This window comes from Anomaloglossus baeobatrachus, unplaced genomic scaffold (genome assembly GCF_048569485.1).
Source record: "Anomaloglossus baeobatrachus isolate aAnoBae1 unplaced genomic scaffold, aAnoBae1.hap1 Scaffold_3396, whole genome shotgun sequence".
NCBI classification, from domain to species: Eukaryota; Metazoa; Chordata; class Amphibia; order Anura; family Aromobatidae; genus Anomaloglossus; species Anomaloglossus baeobatrachus.
This window is the reverse complement of record NW_027442768.1, coordinates 25,579-40,977: the sequence shown is the minus strand read 5'-3', so window position 1 is coordinate 40,977 and position 15,399 is coordinate 25,579. Positions and strand designations below refer to the sequence as shown.

The following is a 15,399-nucleotide window of genomic DNA, read 5'->3' as shown; positions in this document are numbered from 1 at the left end:
TGCGCCTCTCTGTTCCTGAGATATGGCCTCCTCTTCCTTGTTGACCAAATGGGTGTGGTCCTAAAGAACACGCCCTCTAAGAACTATGAGGACAACACCCACTTGTAACAAAACTAGATTTATATATAGTGAAGAGGGGGCTATATTTTGGGAATGGAGAGACGTAGGAAAAAAAGAAAAACATCGCCGGATTCAGGAGAACAGCGGCGTTTACGACAGGTAAAAGTGCCGTTTTGTGTACACAGCTCCAGCGCTCTGTAATGTCTCCTCGTCACTGCTCCGGCAGATAAATCGCTGATCACAAGTAACCCTCTGAGATTTATCTAACCGCCATCACCGTGAGCGCCAGTAAAGTGGACTTTGCCCGCTGGGTACAGAAAACAGCAAGTGACATATTTAAAGGGACCTCCCCTATAAAATTGCAAAAACCGGGTGACCAAACATGAATGGTCACAAAGGCTAAAGGTGCCTAGTTATAAAGCGTTCCCATAGCAACAGGTAGGATTTCTTGGTGGCAACCTATGTGGCCCTACTACTGCGCGACTATCCCCGTAATGGCGGCCACATAGATGGTAACACACATTTTACTAAATAAGATTTTTCTACATTTTTTCATTAATTTATTGGATTTTCTCCATAAAATTTTACACCATCCCCCCCTCCCAAAATATACCAGTTTATCTTGGTCTCTAAGTGCCGTTGCTATGAGTACTTTACCTAGCAACCAGTCTTTTAAGTAAGATCATTTAATAGGGTAATGGCAAGGGCATATCCCTGTTCTCTTTCTTAAACCTGGCAACAGTTCACCTTCGTCTCCAAGTGCGGTTGCTATGGGTATTTTGCCTGACAACCAGTCTTTTTAATAGTGTTATTGATTAGGGTCATTGCTAGGCCACAGCCCAACAGCAGTTCATCTTCATCTCCAAGCACGGTTGCTATGGGTACTTTACTACAAACACTGGTTGCTAGGTAATGTTATTAATTAGGGTCATTACTGGGCCTCAGCCCTCTTCTCTTCCTTAAACCTGGCAACAGTTCACCTTCGTCTCCAAGCACGGTTGCTATGGGTACTTTACCTAGCAACCAGTGTGTGTAGTAATGTTATTAATTAGGGTCATTACTAGGCCTCATCCCTCTTCTCTTCCTTAAACCTGGCAACAGTTCACCTTTGTCTCCAAGCACGGTTACTATGGGTACTTTACCTAGCAACCAGTGTTTGTAGTAGTGTTATTAATTAGGGTTGTTACTAGGCCTCATCCCTCTTCCTTAAACCTGGCAAGTTCTCCTTCGTCTCCGTGTGGTTGCTATGGGAATTTTGCCTAACAACCTGTCTTTTTAGTAGTGTTATTAATTAGGGTCATTACTGGGCCTCATCCCTCTTCTCTTCCTGAAACCTGGCAACAGTTCACCTTTGTCTCCAAGCACGGTTGCTATGGGTACTTTACCTAGCAACCAGTGTTTGTAGTAATGTTATTAATTAGGGTCATTACTGGGCCTCATCCCTCTTCTCTTCCTGAAACCTGGCAACAGTTCACCTTTGTCTCCAAGCACGGTTGCTATGGGTACTTTACCTAGCAACCAGTGTTTGTAGTAATGTTATTAATTAGGGTCATTACTGGGCCTCATCCCTCTTCTCTTCCGTAAACCTGGCAACAGTTCACCTTCATCTCCAACCACGGTTGCTATGGGTACTTTACCTAGCAACCAGTGTTTGTAGTAATGTTATTAATTAGGGTCATTACTAGGCTTCATCCCTCTTCTCTTCCTTAAACCTCGCAACAGTTCACCTTCGTCTCCAAGCACGGTTGCTATGGGTACTTTACCTAGCAACCAGTGTTTGTAGTAATGTTATTAATTAGGGTCATTACTAGGCCTCATCCCTCTTGTCCTTAAACCTGCCAACAGTTCACCTTCGTCTCCAAGCACGGTTACTATGGGTACTTTACCTAGCAACCAGTGTTTGTAGTAGTGTCATTAATTAGGGTCGTCACTAGGCCTCATCCCTCTTCTCTTCCTTAAACCTGGCAACAGTTCACCTTCGTCTCCAAGCACAGTTGCTATGGGTACTTTACCTATCAACCAGTGTTTGTAGTAGTGTTATTAATTAGGGTTGTTACTAGGCCTCATCCCTCTTCCTTAAACCTGGCAAGTTCCTTCGTCTCCGTGTGGTTGCTATGGGTATTTTGCCTAACAACCTGTCTTTTTAGTAGTGTTATTAATTAGGGTCATTACGAGGCCTCATCCCACTTCTCTTCCTTAAACCTGGTGTGGTTGCTATGTGTATTTTGCCCAATAACCAGTCTTTTTAGTAGTGTTTTTAATTACGGTCGTTACCAGGCCTCATCCCTTTTTTCTTCCTTAAACCTGGCAACAGTTCACCTTCGGATCCAAGTGCGGTTGCTATGGGTACTTTACCTAGCAACCAGTCTTTTAAGTAAGGTCATTTAATAGGGTCATGGCTAGGGCACATCCCTGTTCTCTTTCTTAAACATGGCAACAGTTCACCTTTATCTCCAAATGCGGTTGCTATGGGTATTTTGCCTGACAACCAGTCTTTTTAATAGTGTTATTGATTAGGGTCATTGCTAGGCCACAGCCCAGCAGCAGTTCATCTTCATCTCCAAGCACGGTTGCTATGGGTACTTTACCTAACAACCAGTGTGTGTAGTAATGTTATTAATTAGGGTCATTACTAGGCCTCATCCCTCTTCTCTTCCTTAAACCTGGCAACAGGTCACCTTCGTCCTTGAGAGCGGTTGCTATGGGTATATTGCCTAACAACCAGTCTTTCTAGTAGTGCTATGGGAACTTTTTATTAGCAATCATAATAGGGTTAGTCGATGTGGCTGTAGCTAGGGCACTTCCCTAGCAACGCTTAAGAGTCATGTCTGCCTTTTTAGCTGGAGATCCCCTTTAAGATTAGGTAAATTAGGAGTCCCCTGTTATTTAATGAGCTCTCGAAGTCGAGGGACGAGTTGATCTAGTGAATGGATCAAGTGATCTGAAGGGATATCGTCCCTTTGACGTCTCTGGAGAAGGAAGCTGAACATCCCGGCTTCTCTCGCCGCCTTATAATCGTTCATGAAGTCGTCTCCGATGTGAGCGGCGTGATGCGGAAACACGTCCCCCAGCTTCAGGGCCTTCTGAAACATACCAACATCCGGTTTAGCCACGCCGGCGCTCTCTGAGGTCAGCACAAAATCAAAATGTTCATCTAAGTCAACACGCCTGAGGATGTCCTCCAACCGCCGGTCGAAGTTGGAGATAACCGCCATCTTGAGTCCCAGTTCACGGCATCCTATTAGTGCCGCTCGGGCGCCGGGTAAGACCTCCCAGTACTTGGCGGTGGAGAAATCTTGATACAGTTTCTCAGACATGGTTTGGAGGATCTTCTCGTCTTGAATACCTGAGAGACAAAATGTCTGGGACACCACGTCCAGCCACCACCGGTGGGAAGTCATGCCTTGGGAGCGGCCATAATTGGGGAACAGGCGACAATGGCTGCCGTACACCTGCCGAAAGGAAGACTCCAGAGTGGCCGACTCCACCTGAAGGTCTCTGCTCCTGGCCTCGGCCTGGTACTGTTGACCGACGGGAAGCCGCATCCGGAGCAGAGTGTCTTTCACGTCCCATGTTAGAAGCTTGAGTTTCATTTTTCCACAACTTTTCCGAGAAAAAAAGAGACAATCATTAGTGGTAGTATAGCAGAGTTAATGTTTGAAGGGTCAATAACTTAAAAATGTCACCTAATCCCATGGATGAACATGAATATCATCCTCTAGCCGCCAGGACGAAATGGCTGATAAGAGAGAAAAATAGTCACATTTCCCTGCGGATTTTAGATTGAGATAGGATGCAGTCACAGTGCGTGTGACTTGAGCGTTACTCGTGCGAGGATTGTATTTCAACACCGGTGATGGCCGGCCGCTCGTGCAGTTGTGACTCACGCAAGGATCGCATCGCAACACCCGGCACGGATGGTCGCTCTCCGGACAGGAGCGTGCAGTTGTGACTTGCGCAAGGATGGCATCGCAACACCCGGCACGGCCCGTCGCTCTCCAGACAGGAGCATGCAGTTGTGACTTGCGAAAGGATTGCATCGCAACACCCGGCACGGATGGTCGCTCTACAGACAGGGGCGTGCAGCTGTGACTCGCGCAAGGATTGCATCGCAACACCCGGCACGGCCAGTCGCTCTCCAGACAGGAGCATGCAGTTGAGACTTGCGCAAGGATTGCATCGCAACACCCGTCATGGCCAGTCGCTCTCCAGACAGGGGCGTGCAGCTGTGACTCATGCAAGGATTGCATCGCAACAGCAGGAACGGATGGTCGCTCTCCGGACAGGAGCGTGCAGTTGAGACTTGCGCAAGGATTGCATCACAACACCCGTCATGGCCGGCCGCTCTCCAGACAGGAGCATGCAGCTGTGACTCACGCAAGGACCGCATCGCAACAGCTGGCACGGCCAGTCGCTCTCCAGACAGGAGCATGCAGCTGTGACTCACGCAAGGATTGCATCGCAACAGCCGGCACGGATGGTCGCTCTCCGGACAGGAGCGTGCAGTTGAGACTTGCGCAAGGATTGCATCGCAACACCCGTCATGGCCGGCCGCTCTCCAGACAGGGGCGTGCAGCTGTGACTCATGCAAGGATTGCATCGCAACACCCGGCATGGATGGTCGCTCTCCAGACAGGGGCGTGCAGCTGTGACTCGCGCAAGGATTGCATCGCAAAACCCGGCATGGCTGACCGCTCTCCAGACAGGAGTGTGCAGCTGCATAGAAATACGGTACATGCAGCTGCCCGAATCTGTCTGGAGAGCGGACGGCCATGTCAGGTGTTGCGATGCGATCCTTGCGAGAGTCACAAACAAGTGTGACTCCAGCCTTACCCTTTTCCTCTGTGATGAGAGAAGGTGGAGCAGGCACCTTTCCTAAATTACAACTATACTCTGGAATTACCACTCCACCCAAGATTCCCATTAGTCATAGAACAGATACTTCTATATGTCCCAGTGTTTTCTGCTGTATTATTCATCAGCTGCATACCCCTCCTCCCCCCACAAGGAACTGATGACGCCACCTTGACATATCAGAAATTCTATACCCTCTACCCCATTATGATGGGCACAATAAATATCACTGGTAAGAATTTAAGTAAATACATAGAGCCGCAGTCTCGGCCCGCCGGCACGTGCTGATACCCAGGGGATTAACTGTTCGAGAATATTATTGTCTTATGTGCAAGCCCCAACACCTTCCCTGCTCGAGCCTGGAAACGGGGCGTATTTTACCAAACAGTTATGAAGCGGTCACCAGCCAAAAAAATATATAAAACAAATTGCTATATATATACCGTGACCTGTGTAATATGCACAGGTAATTATCAATGCTGCGATTTGTGACACTACAAGTCCCAGCAGACAAAGCTCAGTAAGCGTGAAATTTACAGCGCCACCTACTGGCCACTATGATGTGAATTCCTTGTGTGCAGTGTGATGTGTGATACAGTCACTCCCCTGCACAAGTGGGTAACAGAGGACGGATGGGACACCTGTTTCGGGTGAGACTGGGAATGCCTGAACATAAGAAGTCATGAGCACCCGAGCATGGTAGTGCCCACTCATCACTAGTTACCAGTACTGAGCACCCGAGCATGGTAGTGCCCACTCATCACTAGTTACTACTACTGAGCACCCGAGCATGGTAGTGCCCGCTTATCACTAGTTACCAGTACTGAGCACCCGAGCATGGTAGTGCCCGCTCATCACTAGTTACCAGTACTGAGCATCCGAGCATGGTAGTGCCTGCTCATCACTAGTTACCAGTACTGAGCACCCGAGCATGGTAGTGCCCGCTCATCACTAGTTACCAGTACTGAGCACCAGAGCATGGTAGTGCCCGCTCATCACTAGTTAGTTACCAGTACTGAGCACCCGAGCATGGTAGTGCCCGCTCATCACTAGTTACCAGTACTGAGTACCTGAGCATGGTAGTGCCCGCTCATCACTAGTTACCAGTACTGAGCACCCGAGCATGGTAGTGCCCGCTCATCACTAGTTACCAGTACTGAGCACCAGAGCATGGTAGTGCCCGCTCATCACTAGTTACCAGTACTGAGTACCTGAGCATGGTAGTGCCCGCTAATCACTAGTTACCAGTACTGAGCACCCGAGCATGGTAGTGCCCGTGTGTCGCCCTGGGCAAGCCAGGGGACACAGGTCACACACCACCACACCCTACATCCCAGGTAGGAACATCTAAGCTAACCAAAAATCCTTGTTGCCTTCCTCCAGAGGCTGATGATTCACACCAGGGGGTGGGCCAGGCGGTTGGCTCCGCCCACCGAGGAGTTCACAGCTCTGGAGGCGGGAAGTACCAGCAGTCTAGAGTTGGAGTTGAGTCAGGGAGGAGGAAGTGGAAGGAGTGGAGGAGTAGCCCAGCCAGGGCTAAAGAAAACAACTAAGTGAAAGTGAAGAAGAAAGGTAGTAAAGGAGGAAAGCAAGAGTGGAGACAGAGAGAGGAAAGCCTGAAGTAGTCCAGCTGTGTGCAGGACAGGTCAGCAAGGTCAGCAACGGCGGTGACTGTCTGGAGGGGGACCGTTTGGAAGTTCCTGGAAGGACCCCGTAGGCTGTGTGCCCGGTGGTCTGGAGCAGTGTTCCGAAGGACAGTCAGCACCAGGGCAGGGGCCTCTCGGACCCCGGCAAGGCTTGGAGTCGCCATAAATTGCCGAATCCATCAGTGAAGGGGACGTAGATCCCCCAACAACCAAGTCCCGAGTGAAGGCAACAGCCCAACCTGCACAACAGAGACACCGCCACCGCCAGGGCACCAGTTTCTGAGGGCCAGCGCCTGCGGGCAAAGAGTAGAGCTCCTCCGGCCCAGCTTGAAGCCGGGGAGCGGGTTACCAGTGGGGACCCATCGCAACCAACAAGTACACAAAGGTGCAAGGAAGAGGGACATCACCGTCACCTACCGGGAGAGCAAGTGCAGCCGTCCGTGGGACCGTCTTACCAGCCGTTTGGTTTGCCGTAAAAACTGTGTCAACGTCTCAGGCTGAGTGAGTACCACAGTGCCGCAAGGCACAGCGCTGCCCCCGCGTCCCTGCGCCCACCAGGCCCTGCACCTCCCAAGCCATCACCGGGCCCCGGGATCACCAACCCCTACCCACGGAGGGGCAACACAACACCTGGCTGCTCCGCATCACCATCCCCGGGACCCCCGTATAGAGCAGCGGTGGTGAAATCACCACAACCGTGGGTGGCGTCACGGACAATAAACAATCCCCACACCCAACCAATCCCTTTCACTCACGGGCGAGGAGTGCCGCTCGAGAAACCCCCGGGATCCGGCCCACAGCTCGAGCCACCACTGAGCAGCAACCGCCGGACCCGAGCAGAAGGGGTGAGCGTGGTGTGCTGACACCCTCCTCCCCGCCCGCGACAACTTGGTGTCACGAACAGGATCTTACCGCTCTGCCGTTTGGTAGAGGTGCGCCTTGTTACCGCCGGAGATATCCGGCAGAAAAATTTCAGAAGCCGCCATCTTTGGCGCGAAAAGTTCCCGCTCGAGCGTCTTCTCGAGTAGTAGAGGCGCGAAGGCCAAAACCCCGCCCCGAGAAAGGAGGGGCCGGAAAGAGCTAAGGGGGACGCGATGGCGGCTGGACGCATGTAGCTGCAGCTATAAAAGCAGGGACGCCAGGACTCTGCAGACATACCGTTCCTGGAAGAAGAAGCCATCATGTGGATGCCGTCCCGCGACACCGTAGCCCCCGCGCCTGGAACCGCGGCGTGGGTGGAAATCCGGACCGCGCAGCTCTACCAACGGCTGCAGGTGAAGATGCAGCTCCTCATGGAGGAGTGGGAGACCGACATGGCGGACGTTGTAGCCACCGTGCGGAGACGCGAGGAGGAGGCGGAGAAAGGGAGGGTGAGTGACCCACGTCCCGATGCCCTTGAAGGGCCGGTCATCGCGGCTGTGGGGCCCGGTCCAAGCCCTCTCCCCCCGTCGCCTCCCTCGCCACCCGTCCCGGAGGCCGTGACCCCGCCACTAGGCCTGCTACCACCGCAACCGGTAGCAGTACCCAGCGTCCCCGCCCAGGCGGGCCAACCTGTAGCCGGAGCCCGTAGTAAACCGGAGGTGTTGCCGTGGAAGATTCCGAAGGTTGAACCGGAGGCATCCCCTGAGAAGTTCCCCGAGCCGGAGCCGATGACCCGCTCCGAACCGAAGGCCCAGCAGCGGAAAGCCCCTATGCCCATCCCCCACACCTCGGCTGAGGTAGCGCTGGGTTGTTGCTGCAAGGCAGCGCCCAAGGCCAAGACACCGCGGGACATGCCGCCCAGATTCCTGACAGTGGGCAACGTCCAGGATGTCCCGCGGGGCCCGACCCGTGCGCCGGCGCTGGCAGCAGCGCCGTATTGGGATAGGGAGCCGGTACCGCTGGGCCTGGAGATCGCTGAGAGGGAACGGAAGAAGGCCGAGATGGTGGCCCGAGCTATCCGAGAAAAAGAAAATCTCCGCCAGGCCACGTTCCGTGTCCGGGGACCGCTGTACGAGGGGCAGGTGAGGCGGTTTGATGTCCGCCGGGGCTACAGGTTCATCTACGAGCCGGGCCTGGAGGCCGAAGTGTTTGTAGCCCGGCGGGATGTGAATGCCCACCTGCCCGAGGAGCATCCTGGCCGCAACCTAATGCCGGGAGACCTTGTTCGGTACACCCGACACTGCGGAGAGAGGGGGTGGTTTGCCCTGGATGTGAAACTACGGGGCAGCCAGGAGAACAGAGTGAGCTCGGCACCCCCTCCCTCGGATGAAGCTGAAGGCCTGGAGTAGGGCAGCGGAGCACCGTTGTCCAGTCCCCGTTGGGACCACCACTTTGTTTGTTTGAAAGTTTGAAAGTTCTGCCATTGATGAAAATGATTACCGAACAGTAACCTGATTTGCTTTGTGATTGAACCGGCTGGAGCCGGCACCGTTGTCCCCGTGGGGACCGTTTAAAAAGTTATTTTGCATGGGAACTATCCATGGACAAGCCCGTGAACTTGCAGGGCACCCACAAACGTTAAGTGGCTTGTAAATATGTTGTTTGCCGTTACCGTTTCCGCAATGCCGCCTCCGGAGAGGCAGGTTGGAGGGAGGGCCCTCAGCAGAGCAGGCTAGGGCCCAGCCACCAAAGGAACCGGTGGCTACCCTCTGGAGGGAAGAACAGATCCCGCTCGGGTACCGTGTGCTGGACTGTGGGTCAAGGGGTGCTGCCTGGGCTTTAGGGGCAGCATCAGGGCCAGGTTGCTTGGGTGGGAGAGAGCGGAAACCGTAACCGTAAACCGTTATGCAACGTTAAAGAAATGTGCCTCCCGTTTTGGGAAGAGTTATTAAAAATGTATATGTGTTGATTTACCATGTTATCTTTTGCAGAAAAATAAAACCGGCGTAGGACGGCAGCCCGCGGACGGTCTGCATTTTGCTAAGGGGGAATGTGTCGCCCTGGGCAAGCCAGGGGACACAGGTCACACACCACCACACCCTACATCCCAGGTAGGAACATCTAAGCTAACCAAAAATCCTTGTTGCCTTCCTCCAGAGGCTGATGATTCACACCAGGGGGTGGGCCAGGCGGTTGGCTCCGCCCACCGAGGAGTTCACAGCTCTGGAGGCGGGAAGTACCAGCAGTCTAGAGTTGGAGTTGAGTCAGGGAGGAGGAAGTGGAAGGAGTGGAGGAGTAGCCCAGCCAGGGCTAAAGAAAACAACTAAGTGAAAGTGAAGAAGAAAGGTAGTAAAGGAGGAAAGCAAGAGTGGAGACAGAGAGAGGAAAGCCTGAAGTAGTCCAGCTGTGTGCAGGACAGGTCAGCAAGGTCAGCAACGGCGGTGACTGTCTGGAGGGGGACCGTTTGGAAGTTCCTGGAAGGACCCCGTAGGCTGTGTGCCCGGTGGTCTGGAGCAGTGTTCCGAAGGACAGTCAGCACCAGGGCAGGGGCCTCTCGGACCCCGGCAAGGCTTGGAGTCGCCATAAATTGCCGAATCCGTCAGTGAAGGGGACGTAGATCCCCCAACAACCAAGTCCCGAGTGAAGGCAACAGCCCAACCTGCACAACAGAGACACCGCCACCGCCAGGGCACCAGTTTCTGAGGGCCAGCGCCTGCGGGCAAAGAGTAGAGCTCCCCCGGTCCAGCTTGAAGCCGGGGAGCGGGTTACCGGTGGGGACCCATCGCAACCAACAAGTACACAAAGGTGCAAGGAAGAGGGACATCACCGTCACCTACTGGGAGAGCAATTGCAGCCGTCCGTGGGACCGTCTTACCAGCCGTTTGGTTTGCCGTAAAAACTGTGTCAACGTCTCAGGCTGAGTGAGTACCACAGTGCCGCAAGGCACAGCGCTGCCCCCGCGTCCCTGCGCCCACCAGGCCCTGCACCCCCCAAGCCATCACCGGGCCCCGGGATCACCAACCCCTACCCACGGAGGGGCAACACAACACCTGGCTGCTCCGCATCACCATCCTTGGGACCCCCGTATAGAGCAGCGGTGGTGAAATCACCACAACCGTGGGTGGCGTCACGGACTATAAACAATCCCCACACCCAACCAATCCCTTTCACTCACGGGCGAGGAGTGCCGCTCGAGAAACCCCCGGGATCCGGCCCACAGCTCGAGCCACCACTGAGCAGCAACCGCCGGACCCGAGCAGAAGGGGTGAGCGTGGTGTGCTGACACCCTCCTCCCCGCCCGCGACACCCGCTCATCACTAGTTACCAGTACAGAGCACCTGAGCATGGTAGTGCCCGCTCATCACTAGTTACCAGTACTGAGCACCCGAGCATGGTAGTGCCCGCTCATCACTAGTTACTAGTACTGAGCACCCGAGCATGGTAGCGCCCGCTCATCACTAGTTACAAGTACAGAGCACCCAAGCATGGTAGTGCCCGCTCATCACTAGTTACCAGTACAGAGCACCCGAGCATGGTAGTGCCCGCTCATCACTAGTTACCAGTACTGAGCACCCGAGCATGGTAGTACCCGCTCATCACTAGTTACCAGTACTGAGCACCCGAGCATGGTAGTGCCCGCTCATCACTAGTTACCAGTACTGAGCACCCGAGCATGGTAGTGCCCGCTCATCACTAGTTACGAGTACTGAGCACCCGAGCATGGTAGTGCCCGCTCATCACTAGTTACCAGTACTGAGTACCTGAGCATGGTAGTGCCCGCTCATCACTAGTTACCAGTACTGAGCACCCGAGCATGGTAGTGCCCGCTCATCACTAGTTACCAGTACTGAGCACCCGAGCATGGTAGTGCCCGCTCATCACTAGTTACCAGTACTGAGTACCTGAGCATGGTAGTGCCCGCTCATCACTAGTTACTAGTACAGAGCACCTGAGCATGGTAGTGCCCGCTCATCACTAGTTACCAGTACTGAGTACCTGAGCATGGTAGTGCCCGCTCATCACTAGTTACCAGTACTGAGTACCCGAGCATGGTAGTGCCCGCTCATCACTAGTTACCAGTACTGAGTACCTGAGCATGGTAGTGCCCGCTCATCACTAGTTACTAGTACAGAGCACCCGAGCATGGTAGTGCCCGCTCATCACTAGTTACCAGTACTGAGTACCTGAGCATGGTAGTGCCCGCTCATCACTAGTTACTAGTACAGAGCACCTGAGCATGGTAGTGCTCGCTCATCACTAGATACCAGTACAGAGCACCCGAGCATGGTAGTGCCCACTCATCACTAGATACAAGTACATAGCACCCAAGCATGGTAGTGCCCGCTCATCACTAAATACAAGTACTGAGCACCCGAGCATGGTAGTGCCCGCTCATCACTAGTTACCAGTACAGAGCACCTGAGCATGGTAGTGCCCGCTCATCACCAGTTACCAGTACTGAGCACCCGAGCATGGTAGTACCCGCTCATCACTAGTTACGAGTACTGAGCAACCGAGCATGGTAGTGCCCGCTCATCACTAGTTACCAGTACTGAGCACCTGAGCATGGTAGTGCCCGCTCATCACTAGTTACCAGTACTGAGCACCTGAGCATGGTAGTGCCCGCTCATCACTAGTTACAAGTACAGAGCACTGAAGCATGGTAGTGCCCGCTCATCACTAATGATCATGTAATGTGTAAGGGGCCTCCCAACTCTCAGAGAACATAGGAGCAATCAGCAGAGCGTTCCTGTGTATGGGGGAGTCAGGACAGACAGCTGTGTAATGTGTATGGCCAGCGCTAGGCTAAATAAGAAGCCAGACTGCATGGTCCGTATTAAGGCATGACCCCAGTTTAGGGCCTCTGTATTTATGTAAGGTGCTGGGAAATGGGGTTTTTTTTTGTTTTGTTTTTCTTTTTTATAGGGGTAATCCCTACACAAAAAATAAGGGATATTCAGCCCCATCCTGAATGGAGGATGGTGCAAATTCATTGTCTATAGGACTGTGGAAATAGAGGATTGCTGTACTCCACGTTCTCCGGTGTCCCCATAGACAATGACTGGATCACAGGTGGAGTGTGAGCGGCCGTGCTCCATCCAGGATAGATTCCGGAGCCCCATTTTCAGGATCGCTGGGGGTCGTGATGGACGGACCCTCAGCGATCGGCAAGTTATCGCCTATTCTATGGGTAGAGGATGACTTTATTTTTGGGAATAACCCCTATAATGGGCCAACGCCGGCACTGGAAGCAGCGGATCAGTGGGGGTGTTGGGTGTCGACGTCCCGCCATCTCATATTGATGATATTAAAGAAATGGACAAGCCCTTTAATAAAGACCACACAGGAAGTACAGCCTAATCCTAATATAGTTTGTGCAGTGTTTATGTATTTGCAATGGCTCGGGCACGGCTGTGTATTGCACAGTGCACAGCGCTCTCCCCTCACACATAACTGCTGGGGGCTGCAATGCACACTGGGATTCCGCCACTAAGCCCAGGAAACAAGAAAGCCATGTCATGAAATAGCAACCAATCAAATCACAGCTCTTTTTCATGTGGGACAAGAAATGTCAAGCAAGCCGCGCTCTGATTGGTCGTTACGCATTAAAAACGCCCTCCCCTTTTAACCTAGCCCAGTCACATGACCTGCCTGCTCTCCCGAGTCCCGACCTCACTTACCGGAAGCTGCGCTTGGAACTCTCATGAGAGGGTTGAGCCTAGAATGTATGGGCTCCTTCCAGGGTAGTGGGCGTGACCGGCTTGGTTAGTGGGCGTGGCGTTAGTGGGCAGACCTGTTCCCTATAATCATGCAAGGGGGGCCTCACACCTCCCCCATCCGGGGGTGTCACCCCCAGACCCCCGCTTCTATTATAAACAACTGTAGGACCACGTGGACTTAGAAAAAGAAGGAGTATTCCGTCTGGAAACATCGGGCTGCAGTTTGAACACGCCCCTACCACGTGACAAATTACGTCATACCTGGAAGGCCCCCATACATTCTAGCATTTACCGTCTTTTTTTTATGGAGAAGACTCCGGTGCTTCAGGATAATCTTTCCCCACTGTGCAGGGGAAACAAGACCAACGAACCATAGTTCCGCTTGTATTTAGCCGCATAGAGACATATGAGTAATTATTACATCGTTGTCCATCACTTATCAGGAGTCTCCGGCTCTGCTCCCATCACTTATCAGGAGTCTCCGGCTCTGCTCCCATCACTTATCAGGAGTCTCCGGCTCTGCTCCCATCACTTATCGGGAGTCTCCGGCTCTGCTCCCATCACTTATCAGGAGTCTCCGTCTCTGCTCCCATCACATATCGGGAGTCTCCGGCTCTGCTCCCATCACTTATCAGGAGTCTCCGGCTCTGCTCCCATCACTTATCAGGAGTCTCCGGCTCTGCTCCCATCACTTATCAGGAGTCTCCGGCTCTGCTCCCATCACTTATCAGGAGTCCCCGGCTCTGCTCCCATCACTTATCAGGAGTCTCCGGCTCTGCTCCCATCACTTATCAGGAGTCTCTGGCTCTGCTCTCATCACTTATCAGGAGTCTCCGGCTCTGCTCCCATCACTTATCAGGAGTCTCCGGCTCTGCTCCCATCACTTATCAGGAGTCTCCGGCTCTGCTCCCATCACTTATCAGGAGTCTCCGGCTCTGCTCCCATCACTTATCAGGAGTCCCCGGCTCTGCTCCCATCACTTATCAGGAGTCTCCGGCTCTGCTCCCATCACTTATCAGGAGTCTCCGACTCTGCTCCCATCACTTATCAGGAGTCTCCGACTCTGCTCCCATCACTTATCGGGAGTCTCCGGCTCTGCTCCCATCACTTATCGGGAGTCTCCGTCTCTGCTCCCATCACTTATCGGGAGTCTCCGGGTCTGCTCCCATCACTTATCGGGAGTCTCCGGCTCTGCTCCCATCACTTATCAGGAGTCTCCGTCTCTGCTCCCATCACATATCGGGAGTCTCCGGCTCTGCTCCCATCACTTATCAGGAGTCTCCGGCTCTGCTCCCATCACTTATCAGGAGTCTCCGTCTCTGCTCCCATCACATATCGGGAGTCTCCTGCTCTGCTCCCATCACTTATCGGGAGTCTCCGGCTCTGCTCCCATCACTTATCAGGAGTCTCCGGCTCTGCTCCCATCACTTATCAGGAGTCTCCGGCTCTGCTCCCATCACTTATCAGGAGTCTCCGGCTCTGCTCCCATCACTTATCAGGAGTCTCCGGCTCTGCTCCCATCACTTATCAGGAGTCTCCGGCTCTGCTCCCATCACTTATCAGGAGTCTCCGTCTCTGCTCCCATCACTTATCAGGAGTCTCCGGCTCTGCTCTCATCACTTATCAGGAGTCTCCGGCTCTGCTCTCATCACTTATCAGGAGTCTCCGGCTCTGCTCCCATCACTTATCAGGAGTCTCCGGCTCTGCTCCCATCACTTATCAGGAGTCTCCGGCTCTGCTCCCATCACTTATCAGGAGTCTCCGTCTCTGCTCCCATCACTTATCAGGAGTCTCTGGCTCTGCTCCCATCACTTATCAGGAGTCTCTGGCTCTGCTCCCATCTCTTATCAGGAGTCTCCGTCTCTGCTCCCATCACTTATCAGGAGTCTCCGTCTCTGCTCCCATCACTTATCAGGAGTCTCCGTCTCTGCTCCCATCACTTATCAGGAGTCTTTGGCTCTGCTCCCAGCACTTATCAGGAGTCTCCGTCTCTGCTCCCATCACTTATCAGGAGTCTCCGGCTCTGCTCCCATCACTTATCAGGAGTCTCCGGCTCTGCTCCCATCACTTATCAGGAGTCTCTGGCTCTGCTCCCATCACTTATCAGGAGTCTCCGTCTCTGCTCCCATCACTTATCAGGAGTCTCGGCTCTGCTCTCATCACTTATCGGGAGTCTCCGGGTCTGCTCCCATCACTTATCAGGAGTCTCCGGCTCTGCTCCCATCACTTATCAGGAGTCCCCGGCTCTGCTCTCATCA

The 15,399-nt window shown here is 53.4% G+C and overlaps 1 protein-coding gene across 1 annotated transcript; it reads right to left on the bottom strand.

Moving 5' to 3' along the window:
* Positions 1–7: 7 nt before the first annotated feature.
* HDHD3 (haloacid dehalogenase like hydrolase domain containing 3) lies at positions 8–13,346 on the bottom strand. The gene is made up of 2 exons (XM_075332481.1): positions 13,103–13,346; positions 8–3,663 (listed from the first exon to the last, which is right to left on the bottom strand). The coding sequence occupies exon 2, from the start codon at positions 3,651–3,653 to the stop codon at positions 2,943–2,945; it is 711 nt and encodes a 236-aa protein (XP_075188596.1). The 5' UTR covers positions 3,654–3,663; positions 13,103–13,346; the 3' UTR covers positions 8–2,942.
* Positions 13,347–15,399: the final 2,053 nt, after the last annotated feature.

Bases quoted from the DNA above. Each gene is read 5' to 3' on its own strand.
- HDHD3 (XM_075332481.1), bottom strand. From the start codon at position 3,653: ATGAAACTCAAGCTTCTAACATGGGACGTGAAAGACACTCTGCTCCGG.